General features: G+C 41.4%; 1 protein-coding gene across 5 annotated transcripts in view; it reads left to right on the forward strand.

The window, feature by feature from the left end:
- Positions 1-269: 269 nt before the first annotated feature.
- The window catches only part of LOC110527879 (FERM domain-containing protein 4B), a 62,977-nt gene continuing 39,486 nt past the window's right edge, over positions 270-23,760 (forward strand). For 2 of the 5 annotated variants that reach the window (XM_036983366.1, XM_021609466.2), the window contains exon 1: positions 23,172-23,586. In XM_036983366.1, the coding sequence (XP_036839261.1) occupies positions 23,425-23,586 (162 nt within the window). In that variant the 5' untranslated portion in view covers positions 23,172-23,424. Of the gene's footprint in view, positions 497-23,169; positions 23,587-23,760 lie in introns of those variants that run through there. The other 3 variants (XM_036983367.1, XM_021609464.2, XM_036983365.1) reach the window with 3 other exon arrangements.

The following is a 23,760-nucleotide window of genomic DNA, read 5'->3' on the forward strand; positions in this document are numbered from 1 at the left end:
GAATGACCAGCATGATTAATAGATCATTCAATATTTCAACCACTGTAGCTAGCTATAGTGTGTTACATGCAATGCAGAGCAGAGCAGACCAGAGCAGCTTGCAGAGCTTTGTTGATACGGGTGGTTCAGCAGGTGCCACATCGCTTGTGCGTGGAGCGTGCGTTTACGCAATGGAGAGCGCGTTTCTGGCACAGCTAGTGGGAAGTTCGTCTGTTCTGTGAATTGGCTGAAGGTAGGAGGGGAGGAGGCGGGGTGTGGATGGGTGGAACTGTGCGCGATAAGGATATGCACCGGCAGCTTTGCTTCCTGGCTCCAACAGATCAGTTGTCTATAGAGAAAGATCAGCGGTTAATTGTACCTTTATGAGTTTTACTTGGTTACAGCAGAAGAGAAACCCGGTGGAATAATTTGTTTTTATCCGTGCTGGTAAAAACCTTATGTTCATACAAAGAGTCCTGGAGCTCAATTCGATCATAACGGCGACAATAAAGACAAGGTAAGGAACTGCCCAGTTATTGATAATTTAAGCAACGTTTATCGATATCAATACTGATGAGGCTAGCAAACATCGGTAATTTGTGCCAAGCCCAACTTATTTGTGGTATAAGTTATAGTTTCACCTGTTTGTGTAGGCTACACGCGGAGATTTTGTTTTTCTTCAGCAATAAACCAACCTAAGCTGGTACTTGCTCTGTGTTTTCTCCCTCAGTTCTATTCCATTATCCTGTTGCGTTGTGCATTACTTGGCACATGTTATATACTTAAATATTTTAAACAAGCTAGGAACCTACAATATGAATACTTAATAATAATAATAATAATAATAATAATAATAATAATATTACTACTTAGACGTTGTACAAAAATGTCATGTATTGACCCAGCTCATTATCTACCAATTTGAGAAGAGAACATACACATCAGGTGATGACCAAGCCTGGTCTCAGACTCACCACGCTTGCTATGGTTACCTAAGACAGAGAAGGATACTTAAGTTAAAAAATAGAAGAAAAAAAGTAGGGTGGGCGTATAACGCGAACGTCTAACAACTCAAAGGTTGCGAGTTCGAATCTCATCAGGGACAACTTAAGCTAATTAGCAACTTTTCAACTACTTTGTACTTTTTAGCTACTTTGCATGTTAGCTAACCCTTCTCCCAACCTGAACCCTTTTAGCTAACACTTTTTCTAACCCTTTAAACTAATTCATTAACGTAACCCTAGCACCTAGTCCCTAGTCTAGCTAACTTTAGCCAGCTAGCTAACGTTAACCACCTAGCTAGAATTCGTAACATATCATATGTTTAGCAAATTCGTAACAGATAATACAAATTGTAATTTGTCACATTCGAAATGGGTGACAGATATCCACAAATTAATACAAACCATACGAAACGTAACATAATACTAAAATACATTTACGTACAGAATAACACAAAATGCTCCGAGACCAGGTTGCATGACAGACTGATGTACCACACCAAAACATGCTTGTTTTCTTGTAAATATGTTGTAAACATGCACACATGCTGCTTTTCGACTGTAACACCAGTTTTACACTAGTGTATACACCCTAATGTTATACTAGGGAAATCGTGTTTCCATATCTAGGGCTGACAGTGACGACTTGTGAAGAGCAGAATCAATTACATGATCAAAGCAGTTGCTTTGTGAGAAGGTGTTAAAGTTCACAGTTAACCATTGTTATGTAAATTTTATCTGAAAAGTACCAGTGGCCTGACTTTGGCCCCAAGAGAGCAGGTCCACCGAAGCCATGGCCCAGTGAGACACGGGTGCCGGCCTTTTGGGTAAAACACGGGGGTAAATCCTATATGGAAATGCACCAACAAGGTGTTATTTATGAGCACAGCACGAGTCCAGGGGGACAATAAAGACATAACAGACAACGCTCACAGACATGGACAGACACAAACAAACATCCAGCCACAGACTTACAACTTCTGCCTGAGTTTCCTGTTTCCTGGGAAAGACCAACAATGGGAGAGAGAGCATGTGATATCCTGTACGAGTCTTGTGTCACTCTGGACTCAAGTACCAAAATAAGGCCATAACACACATTTGATTGTAATGAAATAAAGTGCAATTGTAGGCTACGCATAGGCTACTCAAAGTAGGAACTTTATAGTACAGTAAAGCCACAACTAACTGTAAACAGCAGTACAAAGTTTGATTCGCAAACCTCAGTTTACCTCAGTAGCTCAGTTCACTCGCTTACCTCAGTTCACTGGTGTCATGCAATGGTCGTTGAAATAGCTATACATGTTAAGCTATACAGTGCTAATGTGCCTGTCGCTACAGTGATATTGAAAAAAAAGCATGAGGTTGGTTTGTAAAGGGGTCAATATTGAATTTGCAGTTCATAAAGTAAGTGTTACACAGGCCCGCAGAGACAGACGCAGAGCTTTGTCTTATTAAACTTGTGAGGACTTTTTGGCAACCAACAATTGATTCCCATTCAAAATCCTATTTTCCGTAACCTTCATTTGAAATCTAACCCTGAACCTAACCCGAAGCCTTTTTACAAGTGAGGTCTGGCAAAATGTCCTCACTTCTCAGAATTGTTGTTGGTTTGCTATTCTTGTAAGGACTTCTGGTACTCACAATTACAGTAAAACGTGTACACACACACATTACAGTAATTACAGTAGAGTACAAAAGCAGGACAGCATTGTGTTAACTTTAGTCTAGGATGTTCAGTTGCTTTTAATGGGCTCAGCGCTTCCAATTCAATAAAGCTATTAACTGTCACAGAAGATTCCATCCATCCAACACATGTAGAAACCTGGTCCTGGGAATAGTGTGATTCCTCACCTTTAGACCAATCCTTTCTTTTGTCTTAAGATTTGGTCGCTAGCATTTTCTGTTTTTCCCACGCACCTATCATTTGAATGTTTTTCATGCACATTGAACAGGAAGATTGGTAGTTATTCGATACTGTGGTCATGCAGGTTTGTACAAATCATGTAATCTGACAGAGTGAGCAGGTCCTGTTGAATAGATTTTCCGAACAGGGCATTCTAGTCTACAGGCAATACTCTGAACCCTTTACTGACTACAGATTACGACAAAAATACAAAATAGGGGAAAAAAGACTAATGCAATAAGTTAATGACCTCTCTCTTCTCAAAGTTATGAACTTTGGAGAATTTCAAATATTTTCTCCAGTTCAGTATGATTGATTTAATGAATAGGCCTACTAGTGTGGCTACTCAACTTGATTATGGTAGTGCCTAATGTAAGTTCATGCCCCAAAGCAGTGCTGGTCAATGCCTGTTTGTGGGTCAACTGTAATCTTTAGGCTTAGCAGTGGAAATCAATTCAAAGCCCCTCCCACTGTAGATGGCAGGGTTGTCCAGAAAGGAAAGCTGAGTTAAGAGTTGCAGTAAATAATTAGAGTTCCAATTGGGAGTTTGGCAGGGTTCATTGTTTGTTTTTATGCCAGAGATCATGCAAGAGACAAGGGGGTGAAATTACTGTGAAATATACATACAATGCAAACAGAAAAACATCAAATGATTTGCACTTAATGCCCTCTGTGCTCCCAGTCTCTCAAGGAAGGGAACTGTCACAAACATGGTTAACACTGTCAACAGGACTCTCTTGTTGGCTCTTATACTGCCTGTGTGGTTGGTTATCTCTGGACCTTTTCCTTGTTTTACGTCTGCTTTTGTCCTTTCACAGGACATCCTGTGTATAACAAATAGTCTAACTTATTTTCATGTACTAAACCATGGACATTCTGAAATGTCCCTTTTAGAGGTCGACCGATTAATCGGAATGGCCGATTAATTAGGGCAGATTTCAAGTTTTCATAACAATCGGTATTTTTGGAGACCGATTTGGCCGATTAAAAAAAAAATATATATATATATTTGACACCTTTTTATTTAATCTTTATTTAACTAGGCAAGTCGGTTAAGAACACTTCTTATTTTCAATGACGGCCTAGGAACGGTGGGTTAACTGCCTCGTTCAGGGGCAGAACGACAGATTTTTACCTTGTCAGCTCGGGGGATTCAATCTTGCAACCGTACAGTTAACTAGTCCAATGCTCTAACCACCTGATTACATTGCACTCCACGAGGAGACTGCCTGTTACGTGAATGCAGTGAGCCAAGGTAAGTTGCTAGCTAGCATTAAACATATCTTATAAAAAAATCAATCAATCAATCATAATCACTAGTTAAACTAGTAATATCATCAACCATGTGTAGTTATCTAGCGTGTCCTGCGTTGCATATAATCGATGCGGTGCAGATCGTTGCTCCAATGTGTACCTAACAATAAACATCAATGCCTTTCTTAAAATCAATACACAGAAGTATATATTTTTAAACCAGCACATTTATCTAAAAGAAATCCAGGTTAGCATGCAATATTAACCAGGTGAAATTGTGTCACTTCTCTTGCATTGCACACAGAGTCAGTGTATATGCAACAGTTTGGGTCACCTAATTTGCCAGAAATGTACGTAGTTATAACATAACATTGAAGGTTGTGCAATGTAACAGCAATATTTAAACTTATGGATGCCACTGGTTAGATAAAATATGGAACGGTTCCGTATTTCACTGAAAGAATAAACGTCTTGTTTTCGAGATAATAGTTTCAGGATTCGACCATATTAATGACCTAAGGCTCGTATTTCTGTGTGTTATCATGTTATAACTAAGTCTGATTTGATAGAGCAGTCTGACTGAGCGATGGTAGGCAGCAGCAGGCTTGTAAGCATTCATTCAAACAGCACTTTCGTGCGTTTGCCAGCAGCTGTTTATGACTTCAAGCCTATCAACTCCCGAGATTAGGCTGGTGTAACTGATGTGAAATGGCTAGCTAGTTAGCGGGGTGCACGCTAATAGCGTTTCAAACATCACTCGCTCTGAGACTTGGAGTGGTTGTTTCCCTTGCTCTGCATGGGTAACGCTGCTTCGAGGGTGGCTGTTGTGTTCCTGGTTCGAGCCCAGGTAGGAGCGAGGAGAGGGACGGAAGCTATACTGTTGCACTGGCAATACTAAAGTGCCTATAAGAACATCCAATAGTCAAAGGTTAATGAAATACAAATGGTAGAGAGAGAAATAGTCCTATAATTCCTATAATAACTACAACCTAAAACTTCTTACCTGTGAATATTGAAGACTCAAGTTAAAAGGAACCACCAGCTTTCATATGCTCTCATGTTCTGAGCAAGGAACTTAAACGTTAGCTTTCTTACATGGCACATATTGCACTTTTACTTTCTTCTCCAACACTTTGATTTTGCATTATTTATTTAAGGGTAAATTGATTTTGTTGATGTATTAAGTTAAAATAAGTGTTCATTCAGTATTGTTGTAATTGTCATTATTACAAATAAAAAAAATATTTTAAAAAATGTCTGATTAATCGGTATTGGCTTTTTTTTGGCCCTCCAATAATCGGTATTGGCGTTGAAAAATCATAATCGGTCGACCTCTAGGCCCTTTGTCAATTTAGGCACAGTCTTTTGAAACACATAAATAAACAGAATGCTTTTGTTTGATTTAGCAGACATTTAGGAAGCAAAATGTGCTTATTTGTCCTGTTCGATTTTTTTCTGTTATGATTTGAGTGACTGTACTCATCCTCTTACGTGAGTGGAAGGTTTGAATCCCCTACTGTGACACATTTCATGCTTTGGTGTTCAGTGCGATGCAGAGTAGAAAGCACAGGGATTCGGCCTGAAAGGGGCTCCTCAGCTGGCATGGAAGTCCTTTGGGAGGCAGGGCCCATATCATTTAGATGAAAGAGAATGCATTAAGCCAACAGGCAATCTATTTAAGGAGGAGAGAGGATTGCCAGTTTGTGGACAAATTCCACCCAAAATTCCCAGAGCACATGCATTTCCTTATACATAATTTAGAGGATGGATATAAGGATGGATTTATAGATTACCCATTTGTGTCAGTGGACATTGACTGAGGCACTTCACATTAAGTGCCCCTGTCTCATGGGAATAATGTGGGTAATGTCACAATTCCAAGCATCCAGATTCCAGACACTCCGTCTTTGGGTATGGCCCCATTCGTACACAAAATGGAAAATAGCTTGTTATTGACCTATCTTTTATATGCCTATTTATAGGGAGCTCTAAGAATGAACTTTGTTGCTTTGAGAAACTATGCTGCGTGTACATTTGGTCACCTTCCACCTCTCAGTGGGTATTGTGTTGTATAGGTAGGCTTTTAACAGGAGTAAGATGGAGCCTGAGCTATAGACCAACCTCTTCCCCAGGGGTACCACTGGCAATGGCTGTGCACTGAGGAAGGCCAGAGGCTATAGGGTAATAATTCCCTTGAGAAGAGCCAACATTAGCCGCACCACAGTGTAGAAAGCACCATCCTTTTGTTATTGTTTGTCTCATTCTCAGTGTTGCAGACCAGCACTCAATTACACTGAGGCTTGGGAACTGAGAATACCAACAAAGCAGACCCCATCCCTGGCCCTTGCTCTGTGTCTGTCTGCGGATGCTTTAGTATCCTGCTGCTTTGCCTGCAAACTGGGGGGAGCTGTCGATGATCCTTCCTGTAATTACCGTGTCTCTGTGTGTGTCTCCCTTTTTTATTACTCTCACTATCTCTCTCTCACACACACACACACGAGAGAGAGAGAGATGAGCTGGAGTGCTCATTTAGGAGGTTTTTGAGGGCCTGAATGATAATGACCACTGAGAGAACTCTGTGCTGATTGGGGGGATGGATATGGATGGAGAGACCCGAGCAGCCATTATTCTCTCACTGTAGCAGCAATAGAGATGTTCACGGAGGCAGATGTGTTCAGGGAGCAGACATACCCCAAAGCCTTGAAACCAGAGTGATCAATACTGCTCAGTGGTTAAATCCCCATGTGAGTGTTTCGCATGGTTACTGCTGGAGGGGTTTGCTTGGTAAAGACATGGCTAGCGAGCTACAGAGCCCTCTGAACCTGTGATATATTGAGTTTTCCTCAATAGCTTGTCTAATGCCTGAAGTGTACTCTTTATTCTTATTGTTTTGTGTTTGAGAGATTGCCTCTCCTTGGACAAGCGTATACTCTGTTTGCTCATATTGGAAGACTGTACTGATCATGAAATGTGTATATGTTGTTGATTTTAGGAGTAATATCTGTGCTGTTTGGCAGATGGAAGACAATGTGTATATCCCACGCTTGGATGAGCCCTGCCTCATTAATGTTGTGTTCTGTGAGACCCCCTCCCTCCCTCAGTAGAGGCCACCTGTCCTTTCCCCCTCCACACTGCTGTCCCTCCCCACTTCTTCACATTCACAGAAGCAAGCTACTAAGCAGGTAGCCAGTAGCAAGCAGTCAGCCACCCTCACTGCTGCAGAGAGGACAGGGGAATACCTGCCCCATGGACCAGCACCCTGCTGATCCATTCAATACAATGAGAGTCCTGATCACTGCTACAGGAAGACAGCTATATGGGAATACGGGCCTGTTACAAAGGGAACACTGAGATTGATATAAAGACACACGAATACATTGTGATAGACAATATAGAGAGTTCTTCAATGGTATACTGTCTTTTGATACTGTTATGGGTGGCTCCACACTGTAGTGTAGGGTTCAAACAGGCTTGGTCACTTCCTAGACAATTCAATGCTACAGACAATGGTGTAAAGTACTTAAGTAAAAATACTTTACTATTTGACAACATTTACTTCACTACATTCCTAAATAGCTTGTCTAATGCCTGAAGTACTAATTTAAAAATGTACTTTTTACTCCATACATTTTCCCTGACACCCAAAAGTACTTGTTACATTTTGAATTCCCAGCAGGACAGAAAATGGTCCAATTTGCACACTTATCAAGAGAACATCCCCTGGTCATCCCTACTGCCTCTGATCTGGAGGACTCACTAAACACAAATACTTTGTTTGTAAATGATGTCTGAGTGTTGTGTGACCCTGGCTATCTGTAAATAAAAAATTAAATTGTGCTGTCTGGTTTACTTAATATAAGGAATTTAATTATTTGTACTTTTGCTTTTTATACTTAAGTATATTTTAGCAACTACATTTACTTTTGATACTTAAGCATATTTAAAACCAAAAACAGCAGCGGTTCAAACTGCAGTACCCAGTTCCTACATTTGAATATAAACATTCATTTTATCAAACAAAACTATGCTACATTTTATCTCTGGGACCCTCAGGATGACAAATCAGAGCAAGATTACTGAATATAAGCACATGATTTACCTTCAAAGGTGAATGTATCAAACCAGTTGCCTTGATAAAAGTTGTTGTTGTGCACTCTCCTCAAACAATAGCATGGTATTCCTTCATGGTAATAGATACTGTAAATTGGACCGTACAGTTAGATTAACAAGAATTTAAGCTTTCTGCACATATAAGACATGCATGCATATGTCCTGGAAAGTTGGCTGTTACGTCATTCTAGTCACATTAGCAAAAACTGTCCCTGTATAGAGACACAGATCCCCTAGAGGTTAACTGACTTGCTTCGTTAAATAAATAATATACAAATAGTAGAAAAGTTGACCTATTCTATTGGTCAGTGTTACTAATCCATTTGGCCCGGCAGTCTAGGGGGGGGGGTAACATAACTCATGCAAGGTGTAATAGTGACAAAGTAACGGTGAGAACGAATATCACAGACAACTAAGTTACCGTCAAACGCTCAGGGTTTATTTCTAAACACACAGTAAAGGGGGGCAGGAAAAGGGGCTGAGCTGGACCCAAGGAAAGAAACAAATGTCCGAAAACACCCCTAAATTAGACTAGCCTACTTCAATAGAGCTAACTAACCAAAAATACAGTGGGTGGTCCGCCCAGTTCTAACTAGTGTTTTAAACAAAGTTTACCTACGGGTAGTGTATGCCCATGGGCGACTTGTCTTAGTACCCCCTTTTCCCACCATCAAACACCATAACAAAAACAATACTCACAGGTGGGGACAAAGTGACATGTAGTAGCGAAAACAAAACCAGAGAACTACGGAGAGATTGACAGAGAGATGGAGCTCCAGAGGAAACAACTGAATGGGTTTTTAAACCAAGGGAAAGGGGATGTGATTGGGGAATGATGATTGCCACCTGTGAGGAGGGGAGAAGGAGAGAAAAGAAATACACACACAGGATACACACAGAATATTTGGATCCTTAACAGTCAGCTTGTGTCGAAATAATTCCAAACAGACTCAGGGACAGTTGTGGGATGATAGATCCCAAATTCATACAACAAGTAGACCTTGCCTACTTGTTGTGAATGTAAACAGATCAGAAAGTTGAGCTTAAAATATTGATAAATTATTAGGCTATTTATTCACATTATAAGCGCAGCAATGCGCACAAGGCAGTATCGGCTACGGGAAAATGTTCGTTCCATAAAGCAATTAGCGGGAAAACACCGTTGCCAAAAGCACACAGCACATGTGAGCTGTTTCATGTGTAAGAGATTAAAATATCTAATACGCAGCAATTTGCATGGTTTGCTAATATGACTAGGATTGTGCTTTTGGTCACTGGACAATGAAAGAAAGTTTATATAAAATAATTACCTCCACGGATGTGGTCTGATTTTGGCTAGGCTACTTTAAACCAAGGTACACATTCAGGTTTCAAACAATTTAAGTACATGTTTTGAAAATGCATAGCCTACTGCCTACAGTTCATTGCAAAGTGGTGTGTGACTCGCTGATGAAGCCTGCCTTCTGTTGTCTATGCATCTGCTGTTTGAGATGCTGTTTGAGATTTCCCGCTCAAAGTCTATCTGTATGCTGTACGCGTGTGATACATAAGATGCATAACTAACATACTGTACACAATCGCAAATTGAATTCCACAAAATGATGCAAATTACCTATAGACCGACAAGCATGGCCAGTCTAATGTATTTCCATCATATGGTATTCCATCAATGAATAGGTTAAAATGCATTATTTTGCAATGGGATTTTTCCTTCTTCTCCCAGACAATTGGCCTGCCTGACTTAGCAGCAGGCGGAAGAGCAATATCCGCCGTTGTAGTAAGGATAAAGCCTGACCTGGAATGTGATGCTAACAGAAGCTGGCTAGCTTTATAAAAGCCTAAGCAGATCTAGCTTGTATACCTTGACTGGACATTGAGAAAACCTGATGCAGTGGGCTTGGCTCTGAAGCTGGATGCGTCGGAATCATGCAGTAGAGACAATCTCACCACCCTCCCATAAGAGGGTGGCAACCAGTGGCATCCACACAATGGTTAAGTAACATTCACCCCTGAGGGAGAATTCAGAGACAGGGGAGGGAGGTTGTGTATAAGGGTGCAGGGTGGTGACCTTGTTTATGTTTGAAAGATATGCTACCCTTCAGGGATAAGTTTGTCAAGATCATTGTTGTAGCCTGCTGTAACAAAGTCAAAACAGACAGGTTTACCCGTTGGCACTTTTGACACTACAAACCACCTATGCTTAACTGTAAGCAGTATGGAATCAAATGTCTTGCTGTATATGTTGTGCTTGTGTGTACATATGAGACGGTGAGTTATAAATCCTTTCCAGGGATTGTAGAGTATCATAAGTAGTCTGCTACTACGCTCAGCACTTATGAACCCCCACACCATAGCACCCTTCCATGCCAAACCGCGATTCTCCAAAAGCTCAGTTCCCCGCCGAAGTGGACTAGACAGACCCTGGGATAAGTGTTCACACTGTGACAGATTGAGAGGTCCTCTGTCACATTGGTGGTTTGCTGCAATGGACCAATGGTGACTAATCCAAATTGACTGCTGTGTATCCGCTAGCATTTTTTCCCATAATACCTCAGGGACTGTTTTGTCTATGAAATCCACACTCTGAGGTTTTCATTGTCACTCTGTCTGTATTCCCAATGCATGTTTTGCTTCCCTATGCATGTTTTGCTGCCCTGATAAAGCTGTGTAATTGATCTGATTATTTAGTTAGAGGATTGTTTGATAGTCTCATTACAATATCTAATAGTTATAGTAGTTATCACCTGGCAAACACTCTCTAATCGATGATATCTTTGTACAAGGACAAGAAAGAGCAGTGTATCAAATAAGTCAGTAAGTGATATGATGGGGTTGAGTTTAACTGGAGAGATGTACGTATTACGTGTGATGGTTATTTAGTTCTTTGAAGCATTGATTTTTAGCATTGACAATACTATATTTCTACTGTGTGTGTCTGCGTACTTGACAGTTGGTTTAGCATAGGGCTGTTACCGTATTACCGCCACACCGGTAGTCACGAGTCATGACCACAGTCAAATTCCATGTGACCGTTTAGTCACGGTAACTAGGCTTCTTCAAGCTCTGATGCTGCTGATGGTCATTAGTAGCCTACCAAACTTGCTAACTACCTGGTATTCAGCACTCTCTTGTCCCTCTAATCACTCTGACATCAATGCAAATGTAATCGAAAATCAAACATTTCATGAGTCCACAAGCTTATGTTGTGCAACATTTCTATAGGCTATACAATTGCGTGAGAAAACAAAGTTTGATGGCCTCTATTAAAAAGAGGAGTATCCCATCAGCTTTCTATAGGCTAGGCCTACTATATTTATTTCTCAACATTCCTAATGTTAAACACATTGCTTCGCTTTACAACAGGAGTATAGCGTACCTGGCTGGCATGAAAATGAACCATGGGAAAAGCGTCCTCCATTCGCTATTTAAGTGCGCAACATGTTCTGAGACACGTTCATGAAAATGGTCCATTCTAAATCAAAAAAAATTCACACACATATCATATGTAAAGACAATATTAAACCAAGAATAGTCTGATGGGTGACAATATTAGCCTTTCACTTGTGAATGATGCCCAGCTTTTATGTAGTAAGGCAAGAAACAGCGCATGCCTTTTTGCGACTTTTTCAGATCATAGTCCCTCAACTGATGTAGCTTAGCCCATAGGCCTATATGTTTTGATAAGGTTTTTATCACAACTAAAGTGGCCAAACAACTTCTTAAAATTAAGCATGTTAATCTGCTTTACAACCGGTGTAGAGCCTAACTGGCATACATAATTGGCAAGTGAGTTTCAAGTTTGGGGAAGATAATTTTCACCATTAAAATGTACCTTTATAATAAAGCATTACATGCATAGTGGAATTTGTGGTCACTTTTGAGAATGGCGTTTTCCTGCTAATTAATTTCATTTTAGAACATTTGCGCATAGCCTACTACCGTGTGTGCATTGCTGCGCTCATAATGTGAAGAAATAGCCTAATAGTTGATCAACATTTTTAAGATAAATGTTCTGATCTGTTGCATCAGCCTCATTGCTTTTAAAACGTTTTAGGATGTGAGTGGTTGCATTAATTTGGGATCTATCACATTCCACAACTGTCCCAGACCTATGTTTGGAATATTGATTTCTCGCAATAGAATACGTTAACTTTTGTATTGTGGTGGATAGTAGATTGACATAGGCTAGTGGTTTTGCTGTTCGTTAAGCCTACTCATCTTGTTGGCTGACGAAAAGTAAATATGGACCGTTCTAACATCTTAAATACGCGCCTTGGAATTCGATAAGAGGATGCGCGCAGTTGCATCCTTGATGGGTCTGTCTTTTACTTCTAGCCTACTTCAAGAGCTGAGATAGATGCCTGTGAGGAGAACCTGATCACGTGTCGGAATTGGCTAATAACAATTACGATATCTGAGAGAGCTATGCGAGTGATAGGTACTTCGGGAACATGCAGCTGGGAGAAGGGAATTATAATTATTATATCAACAACGGCCGCTGTCCACAAAATGTATAGATTTTTTTATGGGGCATTACGGCCACACTAGGGGGATGCCACCGGGAAATTCAAGGCATTATCAAGTGCTTGTCAAATTGTGAATGAGAGACTGATGAAGTGTGTGCAGCCTGTGCAAGAAACAAAGCAGAGCTCATGGCTTTCAACATTCATCATGCAGCCTTAGATTGTATAAAACATCTAAACATATAGCCCAACATTTGTATCACAATTAAATTTGCATAAATAACTAGAAATTGAGAATATGTTTCTTTGTTAACTGCTCAACACAGAATGCGCGCACTCCCTCAGAAATTGTTCTGAGAAAACATCCTATTTTATTCAGCTATGTTAAATTGTATTCTTCATACTATACAATAATGCCACAGACTTCTAAGCAAATCTTGTCTGCTAAATTAACTAGTGCAGCCCACAGCCATATGGCATAGCCAGATCGGGGCCTAACATAAGAACAAGAGTATGCTATTCTGTTCTTCTGAAATATACTACATTTTCTTCATATCATGTTTAAAATAAATTATGAATGTATTGTGTAGGGTATATTAAGTGGATTTATTATACTTGTTAAAATGTAGATGTTCCAAAGGTCTGCATCAGTGGCTTGTAGGCTATGCGTGAAAACCAGGAGATGCTAAATGTGTTTATGTTAATTAATGGTCAATTACCGAGAGACCGGCAGTCATTTGCTTGACAATCACCGGCGGACAAAGCTTCATGACCGCCACAGCCCTAGTTTAGCATTCAGAATAACCTTTTCACTGGGTCCCTACAGACCTTCCTCTGGACACCATTCACATTACTGTGGAAATTGGATGCATGATGGTGGTAATTCATCTATATTTACAGAACAAGGACGATGTCATTGCTGAACATGGCTATAAATAAAAACAGGCATTTTGCTATTGTGTTGAATAAAACGAGACAAGAAAAGCGTATTTTACAACATGACTGAACAGGGATGTTTTGTTGACCAGAAATAGCATGACACTCATGTCATTTTTATAGAATAAAGTTACTTCCTAAACAAATACAGTATGTCAGAGGAGTTAGACAATCAAGTATGAGATGTCAGCATACATGTTATATGAACCATTATCTGTCTTTCTGTCTCTCTCTCTCTCTGTCTCCTCTCTCTCTCTCGCTTCTTTACTCTCTCCCTGTCTTTGTCTGTCTCTTAGGACCCCCACAGAGATCAGCCATTCATGACCTCCATCTCTTGCATATCATATTAAAACCCTGCAACTCCAGTTCATTTTTCCTCTCTCTAACAGCCTCTGCCTTTGCAAATCTCAGCAGCACCCACAATCCCTTGGGGCCGGGGGCTTATTTGATGAGGGCAGACAGTGTGCGGCTGACACCATGGCCTGCGTCCCACCCCCTCAGCCCCCTCAGCTCAGAGGCATCTGGGTTATGCACACAGGGTTTGTCACAGGCCTCCAGTAGGCCTCAGAGCAGTGTCCTGGAAAGCAGAGAACCAGGTCCCAAATCCCTGGTCATAACAGACATCTCAATGGGGCGGTGTTGGCAGTACTGACCCCCTGACCCCTCTCCCTTTCCTCCACCCCTTGCCAGGCTGCACAAAGCAGGGCTTGACTGTACCGCCCCACCACACACAAAAAGCTTTTCTCTCTCTCTCTCATTCACCAACTGGAGCTTAATCACATGACTTTAATGGGGTATTATTGAGTCTTGTGTGTGTATTAAACATATGCACAGAGAACTTTCCTTAAACACATAATGGGGACCTCTCAGTCACAGACATACTGGGAAAGAAAATACAAATCCTTCTCAGAATCTATAGTTTCATCCCTGGTTGATTGAATGCAGAATGTGTGCTTAATAGCAACCATTCTGAATAGAGAGAGCTTATTGGAGCACAGGGGGAGAGTAAGTTATTAGACTTTATTTAATTTGGTAAACACTACAACGTACGAGACATGTAGCATAGTAATCAAGCGATCACTTATGCATAACTGCTAGACTTGATTATTTGAAGTGCTTTAATCCTCTCATATTTGATTTATGACTACAAAATGTTCCCATCGGGATATCATGGTCTGGAACAGATTAGACACCTGCTCTGCTTCTGAACAGAGGCAGCAGTCAGGATACTTTCCATGTATAGCCATGGCACTGTCCCTGTCACTCTGAAGGCATGGCATGGGCGTCATCTCTGAGAGGAAAGGGAATGCCAACGCTGTCCACCATGCTGCCCTTGCCTCAACCGTACTGTACTGTACGTGTTCGTGTCCTAGCCTGCCTGCCTGTCAGCTGTAGCTCTGTATGTGGAATGGGGCTGTGGCCCGTCAGCTGTAGCTGTGTGTCAGCAGCTGTTGCCCTGTGCTGAAGTTGTATGTCTGCTGCTGTGGGAGGCCATCCTCTTTTAGACAATTAACGGAGCGCTTACAGTACGTGGTAATTGCCATCCTAATGAAATTAGCTAGGGGACACAGATGCTTGATGATCACGGCAGCAATGTCATGCCCTCATTGTGTTCCCTATAGACCCAAGCCTATTAATACTGATGAGTTATGGAATTGGACTGAGAGGTATCTAAATTGAAACAGACACCCGCTGCCGCAGTACCAGAGCCAGAGCACGCCTGAGGTGTGTAATCGTCTCCTCAAAGCACTCGCTAGTCAGATGACAACGCTATGTGAATAATTGTCAGGTAACACTCAAGACTATTATGTACTCCTTAAAAGGGAAAAATCATCCACTGATTTGGCCTCGTTTTTTTTGGCTTGCTCCTCCTGAAATGCTGGCGGCCATGACAGAAGCCAAATGTGAGTTGGCTTGGGGGTGTGGTTTGATAAGGGGTGTCAGAACCTTGCCCGCAGCTGTTTCGCCACACTCAATTACAACAAACAAACCTATTGCAGGCTTTGTTCAATAACTACAGGCAGATGCATGGTGAGATGCCAGAGGACGCTTTGAATAGGTTAGTAGCCTCCAGAGTAATATGAGAATGCAATTGCTGAGTTTATGTAGATATTTTAAACTAAGTGTTTTTGATAACTTTAAAATGTAGTACATTTTTTAAATGAACCTTTATTTAACTAGGCAAGTCAGTTACTGCGCCTATTGGCATTTTGTCTGGTGGTAATGGCAAACATTAGCAAACATGTCAGTGGTCATACCTTCCTTTGTGGTGTCCTGTATACAACAGGAGTTCCCTGATCCTAGTGCAGAATACACAGGGTTTCTCCCTCCACATATTGACTGATAGCATTCAATTCAATAATTTAAAAAAGACTCCATCACATCTTGCAGGTCTCCAAGTGCTGGCTCCATAGATGCATTTGTGAACATCAATTACCAATGGCAGTTAGGATAGATGATATCTGACAAGGTCTTAGTGAGGTCTTTGCAAGAGCCCCATTGATGGTCATCGCAGTGTAGATCAGTGAAATAGAATGGTCAACACAGCGATCAGGCTGGTTCCACCAGGCTAGGTTATGAAGGTGAATTGGGAAAAAACTCTAAATGGTTTTGACCTTTGACCAGGTCAAATGTCACCAACCTGATTCAAGTGTCCTCCCTGTTCCTTTTATAGAAATCCTCACAGCTGGTCTTCTCTATGTTGCATGTTCAGCTGCAAACTGGACATCTCTCAAACAACTGCAGCAGGGAGACCTCATAAACAATATACTTCCTCAACTTATGAGGTGGTGTTGACTAGTAGGGCCTGTGACAGGGTGATACAATAGACAGCCAAGTGGTGAATTGCATTTTGTTATCAAGAAAGAACAAAGCTTTTTGATAATGCACTTCACAACCAAAAGGATTCTACTACTTGTATCTGCTTGGCTGGTTAATTAATCTACTAGTTCATCAAACCGGGTAACTTTCAAACAACTTTTCACATAACACACCATTGTTAATGAAGCACTCATAGGTACACTTCAACAAAAATCCAGGAAATCATATTGTATGATTTTTAAGTAATTAAGTATTTGATACATCAGAAAAGCAGAACTTAATATTTGGTACAGAAACCTTTGTTTTCAATTACAGAGATCATACGTTTCCTGTAGTTCTTGACCAGGTTTGCACACACTGCAGCAGGGATTTTGGCCCACTCCTCCATACAGACCTTCTCCAGATCCTTCAGGTTTTGGGGCTGTCGCTGGGCAATAAGGACTTTCAGCTCCCTCCAAAGATTTTCTATTGGGTTCAGGTCTGGAGACTGGCTAGGCCACTCCAGGACCTTGAGATGATTCTTACGGAGCCACTCCTTAGTTGCCCTGGCTGTGTGTTTTGGGTTGTTGTCATGCTGGAAGACCCAGCCACGACCCATCTCCAATGCTCTTACTGAGGGAAGGAGGTTGTTGGCCAAGATCTCGCGATTCTTGGGGTTGTACTCATCTTTCTACTTCCTCCAAACACGGCGAGTGGAGTTTAGACCAAAAAGCCCTATTTTTGTCTCATCAGACCACATGACCTTCTCCCATTCCTCCTCTGGATCATCCAGATGGTCATTGGCAAACTTCAGACGGGCCTGGACATGCGCTGGCTTGAGCAGGGGAACCTTGCGTGTGCTGCAGGATTTTAATCCATGACGGCGTAGTGTGTTACTAATGGTTTTCTTTGAGACTGAGACCCAGCTCTCTTCAGGGCATTGACCAGGTCCTGCCGTGTAGTTCTGGGCTGATCCCTCACCTTCCTCATGATCATTGATGCCCCACAAGGTGAGATCTTGCATGGAGCCCCAGACCGAGGGTGATTGACCGTCATCTTGAACTTCTTCCATTTTCGAATAATTGCGCCAACAGTTGTTGCCTTCTTACCAAGCTGCTTGCCTATTGTCCTGTAGCCCATCCCATTCTTGTGCAGGTCTACAATTTTATCCCTGATGTCCTTACACAGCTCTCTCGTCTTGTCCATTGTGGAGAGGTTGGAGTCTGTTTGATTGTGTGTGTGGACAGGTGTCTTTTATACAGGTAACGAGCTCAAACAGGTGCAGTTAATACAGGTAATGAGTGGAGAACAGGAGGGCTTCTTAAAGAAAAACTAACAGGTCTGTGAGAGACGGAATTCTTACTGGTTGTCACCTCCCTGACCAAGGCCCTTCTCTCCCGATTGCTCAGTTTGGCTGGGCGGCCAGCTCTAGGAAGAGTCTTGGTGGTTCCAAACTTCTTCCATTTAAGAATGATGGAGGCCACTGTGTTCTTGGGGACCTTCAATGCTTCAGAAATGTTTTGGTACCCTTCCCCAGATCTGTGCATCAACACAATCCTGTCTTGGAGCTCTACAGACAATTCCTTCGACCCCATGGCTTGGTTTTTGCCCTGACATGCACTGTTAACTGTGGGAACTTATATATAGACAGGTGTGTGCCTTCACAAATCATGTCCAATCAACTGAATTTACAACCGGTGGACTCCAATCAAGTTGTAGAAACAGCTCAAGGATGATCAATGGAAACATGATGCATCTGAGCTCAATTTAGAGTCTCATAGCAAAGGGTCTGAATACTTACAGTACCAGTCCAAAGTTTGTACACCTACTCATTCAAAAGTTTTTCTTTATTTTTCAATATTTTCTACATTGTAGAATAATAGTGAAGACATTTCAACTATGAAATAACACATATGGAATCATGCAGTAACCAAGAAAGTGTTAAACAAATAAATTATATATTCATCATAGAGCTTGGTGGTTCTTGCGACTGCACTTGAAGACAATTTCAAAGTTCTTGAAATGTCCCGAGTTGACTGACCTTCGTGTCTTAAAGTAATGATGGCCTGTCATTTCACTTTGCTTATTTGAGCTGTTCTTGCCATAATATGGACTTGGTCTTTTACCAAATAGGGCTATCTTCTGTATACCACCCCTACCTTGTCACAACACAACTGATTGGCTCAAACTTATTAACAAGGAAAGAAAAGGAACTGAAATGCATTCCAGGTCATTCCACCTCATGAAGCTGGTTGAGAGAATGCCAAGAGTGTGCTAAGCTATCATCAAGGCAAAGGGTGGCTACTTTGAAGGATCTAAAATCTAAAGTATATTTTCATTGAACACTTTTTTTGGTTACTACATGATTCCATGTGTTTTTTTCATAGTGTTGATGTCTTCTCTGTTATTCTACAATGTATACAATAGTAAAAATAAAGAAAAACCCTTGAATGAGTAGGTGTGTCCAAACTTTTGACTGGTACTGTATGTAAATAAGTTTTTTTAGTTTTTAATACATTTGCAAACATTTCAAAAATCCTGTTTTTGCTTTGTCATTATGGGGGGGGGGGTATTGTGTGTAGATTGCTGATGAAATGGTTTTATTTAATCAATTTTATAACAATATGGAAAAAGTAAAGGGGTCTGAATACTTTCCGAAGGCTGTATGTGTGTGTATATATATTTGTTTCATTGGAAAGCTGTTTTGTTGTCTGCATTGTTTTAATGGAATATTGGCAGTGAATTTGAAAAATGTATAAAATCATTCCTCTAAAACTGTCTGGCTAGCTAGCTAACAAACATATGGTGCAGATAAATTGTTCAAATGTAATTTTTTTACACTATCTTATCCAGTGGTGGTCGGTGCCGTTTAAGAAAAAGAAATGTATGAGCCTTATTTCTATTACAGCATATCGGATGACTGTCATTCATATTCCATTCACCCAGCTCAATGTAACATCCATAGGTTTAGGCTCCTACATTATGCTCCAATTTTCACTGTACCCATCATGAGCTTGCTACAACCTAGCTTTTTAATTAAAGTTTACAATGTAGGTGCAAAGGTCGAGAGAAAAATGAGTAATCAAGGTGACAGTGACACATTCAGTAATGCCTTGCACACTCTTGCCTGCATCTAGCTGATCTAGGGTGTAATCATTAGTCCAACCGTTGCAAACAAGAGATTCTATTGGACAAATTCATGTATGTTTATTCCCGTTTCGTTCTGTTTGCTTCCGTTTTAAGAAACGTTGTTCAACACAATCAGCAGAATATATACGTCCCTGATCACACGCAAACACGATTCACTTTCATAGCAGCCACATACAAGCAGCATCATCCCTTTGCTCATTATATAATTCCTTCTCACATCTACATGCTCCCTTCCTCTAACATTTTCCCTTCGCTTGTGCACTGCAGTGCACAACACATCAGCTGTCTGTGACCAGGCGAAAAAAACATTCAGAGCCAAACATTCATATCACAACTGCTACACACAGCCTAAATCGTTGTTACCATATTAGCTAATGTCATAGTCAACATAGCTACTAGAACTAACACATTAGTTAACCTGCTACAATCATGCAGTACAGTTTAAAGTCAGCAAGCTGTTTAGCAGTTACACTGGCAGGCCCCGGTGGCAATAAATGAATAAAATCAAGAGCCTGAGGCCTGCTGTCATGTTAAGTATGTTACTGTATAGCTACGGTATTCCAATTTAGGCATTTATCGGTGCTGTTTTCAACCCGTAACAGGTATGGGTGTAAAAGGCTACACTAGATCAGGGATCTCCAACGCCTGTTCTGGAGCGCAACAGGATGTGCAGGCTTTTGTTTCAGCCCAGCACTAACACTGTGGGCTAGAACAAAAGGACAAATGTAGACAACTGCCTTACACTTATTCAGTAGTGGAGTCTAGTCTAGTAGTGTGATATTACTCCGTCTACTGGTGATTTCTGGAAACTGCAGTATGTTCAACAAGGCAGCAGTTCCCTGATTCTCCACACAACAATAGATTGTATTCTGGTTGTTAGAAGAGAAAAAACACAATTGGTGGTAAAGCACACTCTTGAAGTCATGAGGACAATAATTAGCACTGAAATAAATTGATTCCTCTGTGGAGCATTTATGACTTGGAGGGGGCTTGTCAGTGATGTGTTTATGAGAGTGACCTCAGAGTGAAGAGCGGGCCAGAGTGTGAGGTCATGCTGCAGTCAGTGGTACCAGCCTCTCCAGTGGGTCTGTCATTATGGAGACATATGGGTGAATGAGCGTGAGAGGGACAGCTGGAGCTGTCCACTCACAGTGCGAGAGGAAAAGATAGATCCATACTTTCTTTCATCAGGGACTATAGGGAAATATGTAAGGTTTCCCAGATCAGTGTGGCAGATAACACGGCTCCTCTGCGTTGTATCAACACCACCATTCTTCAAAAGGCCCAGATGAACTGAAAATGTGGATTTTGTGTGGGGGGTAGTCTCATTCCCTTACAGTGCACTATAAGATTGGCAAAGCGAGTCTAGTGTGAGGGGGAAATGTCAAACTGGACTGAGGCATCCATTTATAGAGCTGAAAAGAATCTCCTCTTAAGACATGGGCATGGATGATTTTAGGAATAGATAGAGAGTGGTTACTCCCAATGAGAGGTATACGGTTCTTACTTTCCTCTGAATTCACAGACAGTTTCTTGTTTTGGTCTCACCCCTACCTCTACCGCAAAGCTGCCGACTGGATAAAAATCACACATGGACATCAGCTGTGAATAGCAGGCACCTGCAGGCATTGTGCATGTGTGTGTTTCTGTGTGTGTGTGTGTTTTGGCCTCTGGCTTGGCTGTTATTTTGTCTCTCTATGGAAGACAGCCCCTGCACAGCCATATGTTTTCTAGGAGCAAACAGACCTTTCCCCTCTCACTGTGGAGGGAATCATCTGGATACTGCCTGGTCCAAGTCTCTGGATAGTATGGGATAGTAGATACAGTTAGACGGAATGACACTTTACTCTGTTTAAAGTAGTATGTCATCTATAGGTCCTGCACTGGTTTTACATTGTATGTTCTTGCTTTATCTAGCGAACACAGGCCACTCTTTTTTATCAAACCCATGTTTTGAATATACAATTTGAAATATTAACCAGAAAGTTTTTTTGTTGTAATTTTGTCGTCGAGATGGAATAATTAAATTCCTCCTGAAGGTATTTTCATAATGGAGCTAGATGTTAAAGCTACACTGCAGTGCCATACACTGTGCTTTTATCTGTAGCAGATGCATTATTACAAAATGGTTAATGTTTTTGCGTATGTGATTGTTTAGTTCAATAAGTATTTGTCTTTACCGCACTAGAAAACTATACTATAACTATAAGAGTAGTCGAAAAGATTTAAAGAATCATCCATGTCCTTCCAGTCAACAATGGGCAGATGGCACAGATGAGATTTTCGATAGATGACCGTTTACACTTCTGAAACTGCGACGTCATCATGCTAGTCACAATCCTTCAGCTGCTAATGTTCTGTGGACAGTGCTGCTTGGGAACATTTGATTAGCCCATTTTTATGATGTAGCCAATGGTTTAGCATTGATTTTTTTTACCCCAACAGTAATCAGGACTGTTATGAGTATTCACTCAACTTTGTTTCGGATGATCACTCGGATGTTGTTCAGAGGGCTTTTGCAACATGTTCTGTTGTACGTTTTGACTGCAGAATCGTTTGTGTTCTAGGAGACTCGGATCACTCAAATAAACAGCAGGATATTGTTTCCAGATGAGACACATCGTCCGACTGAACTATAGACGTATATAATTGGGACTCTATAGCCGAGAGCACATTTTTCTCTCTTTTCACTTGTGTTCTTCAGTTTCTGTCAGAATGGTGTGTGGTTCTTTGGGAAAATATGAAGATCCTTCTTTGCTAAAAGGAATGTAAAAATGCTTATTTTAAATAAATCAAATAATTTTTTATTTTTTTTTTCCCCACTGTATGTCAATTGTCAATGTTTGAAATGAAAAGCAAATCTATGGAAACCACTTTTCCTAAGCTATAGCCATTACATTCGGTTTATTGTCAATTTCCAACATTTGACATTTTTAAAAGGAAGACAGTTTTAGTAATAGTGTTTCTGCTGTACTGCCTCTGCTGGTCCAAATCACACAGGTTATTTTGAGTCTTCCTGTGGAATATGATGGGCGGAGACAGCTGCTCTCTTTAGGAAACTGCACCCGGAGTACTTTACAGAGAAAATGAACGACCTCCAGAAACCATCCTGAATCACTCAAATCTATAACAATATCTAATGTGATGTGAGATATTAATTTAATGTCCCTGATAATAAGTGAACAATTACAGTACACTGTGTGCCTAAAGACTGGGCATCAGAGATTCCCAATCTAAGTTAACGACACAGTAGGAAACCTCAAGAAAAAAAAAACGATCCTGCTAGTCAAAGAAAATAGAATGTTTATGAGGCAGAGATGGAGGGATTGAGCTGTCCGTCAGTCTGTGTGTGTGTGTGTGTGTGCAGTATGTGTGTGTAAAGTGTGTTTATGTGGTAAGCAGACCAAGCTTCTTTAGGCTGGTTCTCTGTGGCTTTGTCCTGCCCTCCCTCTCCTCTTCGTCCTGTGAGTGTGAGGCTATGTCTTGGACCAGGACCCATAGCGGGAGGCTGGGACACTCCACTCCAGCTCTACAACTCCAGCCTCTCTAGCCCAGAGCTGTGACTCACACAGATTACATCAGCAGGGAGACATAGTAAAGCGTGTGTGTAATAGTAGACTACCACTGACGTTCCTCCAGGGTATTGACATTCACAACAGCATCCAGACACCGAGTGAAGTCGGTGTTCAACGCAGCAGCGTACATTCTCTTGGGCCAGGGATCTCTCAAGCATCACAGACGTTCTACAAACTAGGATCAGTAGAGAAAGGCTGTGCTGGGCACCGGGAACCTTGATCTCTAGGAGTGAGTGAGCGGTGACGGGGCAGCTATGGCTGTGAGCTTCGTGTCTAGAGTGGAGGAGCTGCTGGCCTCAAGCAGCCAGGTTGTTTGGAACTTGGCGGAGCAGACCCTCAGAAGGTGGTCCTCTCAGGGGCTCATGCCAGCCCGCCGCTTCCTACAGACATGGTGGCAGCTCGGGGACTTCTATCAGGTATGCTGAAACTGCATTACTAATCAATCCCTTTACTCCAGGGGAAAGGTTGTACTGTACATGCTGCTCAAATCAATGTGGCTTTTATTGACTGCTCTGTTGACAGTTACGGTGCCAGCTGCTAACTGGGAGGTACTGGTGCCTGGAGCGAGATCATGTCTGATCTATTCTAAT

This window comes from Oncorhynchus mykiss, chromosome 7 (genome assembly GCF_013265735.2).
Source record: "Oncorhynchus mykiss isolate Arlee chromosome 7, USDA_OmykA_1.1, whole genome shotgun sequence".
NCBI classification, from domain to species: Eukaryota; Metazoa; Chordata; class Actinopteri; order Salmoniformes; family Salmonidae; genus Oncorhynchus; species Oncorhynchus mykiss.